This window comes from Monosiga brevicollis, genomic scaffold (assembly GCF_000002865.3).
Source record: "Monosiga brevicollis MX1 MONBRscaffold_44 genomic scaffold, whole genome shotgun sequence".
Lineage (NCBI taxonomy): Eukaryota > Choanoflagellata > Craspedida > Salpingoecidae > Monosiga > Monosiga brevicollis.
In genome coordinates this window covers 177,689-179,454 of record NW_001865081.1, presented here as the reverse complement: position 1 = coordinate 179,454, position 1,766 = coordinate 177,689, and the positions used below count along the sequence as shown (strand labels likewise).

The 1,766-nt window shown below is 53.2% G+C and overlaps 1 protein-coding gene across 1 annotated transcript in view; it reads right to left on the bottom strand.

Moving 5' to 3' along the window:
* MONBRDRAFT_30155 (uncharacterized protein) overlaps positions 1 to 1,539 on the bottom strand; it is a gene marked incomplete at both ends in the record, with an annotated part of 4,323 nt that extends 2,784 nt beyond the window's left edge. The window contains 5 exons of the mRNA XM_001750597.1: positions 3 to 581; positions 674 to 814; positions 1,167 to 1,265; positions 1,302 to 1,439; positions 1,495 to 1,539. Of these exons, the coding sequence (XP_001750649.1) occupies positions 3 to 581; positions 674 to 814; positions 1,167 to 1,265; positions 1,302 to 1,439; positions 1,495 to 1,539 (1,002 nt within the window). The remainder of the gene's footprint in view (positions 1 to 2; positions 582 to 673; positions 815 to 1,166; positions 1,266 to 1,301; positions 1,440 to 1,494) is intronic.
* Between the last annotated feature and the right edge of the window lie 227 nt (positions 1,540 to 1,766).

The following is a 1,766-nucleotide window of genomic DNA, read 5'->3' as shown; positions in this document are numbered from 1 at the left end:
ACGACGTCCAGAGCATCAATCAACGCCAGCACCCGCCGCTTGATATTGGTATTGGTGCTGGTAAGCCGTTCTTGGCGCTCGGGTTCCACATTGTGCAGCATGACGAGTTTGCCCAGAGCTGCTGCAAAGTCGGTGGGTGGCGTCTCAAACGCAGTCGTGGGCGCGGTGGCTGGAGCCGGACATTTTGCCAAGATGTTCTGGAGTTCAAGATATACTGGTTGGAGCTCAATCTGCTCTGTTAGACTTTGCATCTTTTCAAGTACCGATTCTAGATTGTCAATGTTGGGGTCCAGTTGGCTGAGGCAGCCCTGTAGCGCTTCGGGAACTTGCACTGCTTGGTCGAGGACGCCGAGGGCGCGGGTGATGGTCGCTTTGAAGGCAGGCCAGTTCAAGGCAGGAAACTCTGGTGGAGCTTCATCGATGGTGTTCTGGATCTTCGTAACCATTGCTGCGAGATTAGAGTTTCGCTTGATGGCACCGCTGATAAAGGCATCGAGGTGCGGGAGAGGGTGAGTGGTGGATTGCTCGGGCAGGAGCGGTCTGAGCCAGCCTTCCACCGACACCACAACAGCGGCCGTCGTCTATAGGGGGATGTGGTTGGGGGAGGTTGAGATAGGGATGGAGTGGGGAGCAAAGATTGTAATTGGAAAAGGAAGAGCGGAGAGGTGTGTACCTCAAGGGACGGTGCAGGACTGGGCAAGGGCGGCAGCCAGGCAAATAGCTGTGCAAGGCGAGCCTCGTGGGCAGCGAAGACGGGCTCCAGCCTGTTGGCATGCCCACGTCGACGTCCAGCATCGAAGGCCGTCTCCCCTCTCTGAGAACATATTCAGGGGAGGGACGAGGTGTGGTAAGAGTTGAGCGATGTGCAAGGGATTTTTTCAAATAAAGCCAGTGCAACGATGCGCATGATTAAGCAGAAGACGTTTAACGAGTAAGCGGGGAACAGATGAGGCAAGCGGTGGCAGGGTATCTCAACAGAAGGGTTGATTAACAAATAATTAACAAAACTCGTGTTTGGAAAAATAACGTCAAATGTGCAAAGGCAAGATGCAAGAAATGACGACCAACATGCGTTTGAGCGCGCGAGGAAAGCAGAGACACCATGATGATGGCAAGGGATTGGTTGACGTCCAGATCAACATGTCAGAGGGAGGGGCTGCACTGACCTCGTCCTTGGCTTCAGCATCAACGCCGTGCTCCAACAGTGTCTCCACCACCTTGACATGGCCGTTATAGCAGGCATAGTGCAGTGGTGCTCGGCCGCCCTGGTACAGCATCATCAGCATATGTTAGAGGTGTACCAGCAGAGGGAGGTTAATGGGAAAGAGGGAAGTATTGACCTTGTTCTGCGCTTTTGCATCGACACCATGCTCCAACAGCATCAACACTACCATGACACGACCGGTATGGCAGGCATAGTGCAGTGGTGTCCGGCCATACTATGGGATGATGCCTCAGCATTAGATACAGCGTTATCATATGTTGTAGGTGTACCATCATAAGACGGAAGAGCAAGTGGGAGGTACTGACGTCGTCCATGGCTTTTGCATCAGCGCCATGCTCCACCAGCATCTCCAACACCTTGACATAGACTTGATCGCAGGCATAATGGACTGCAGTCCGGCCATACTGTAGGAGATGATGCATCGGCATTGTTGACAGGTGTTACAGGTGTACCATTTCCAGAAGGTGCGGAAAGATGGAATTACTCACATCGTCCCTGGCTTTGGCATCAACACCGTGTTCAACAGCATCTCCACCACCTG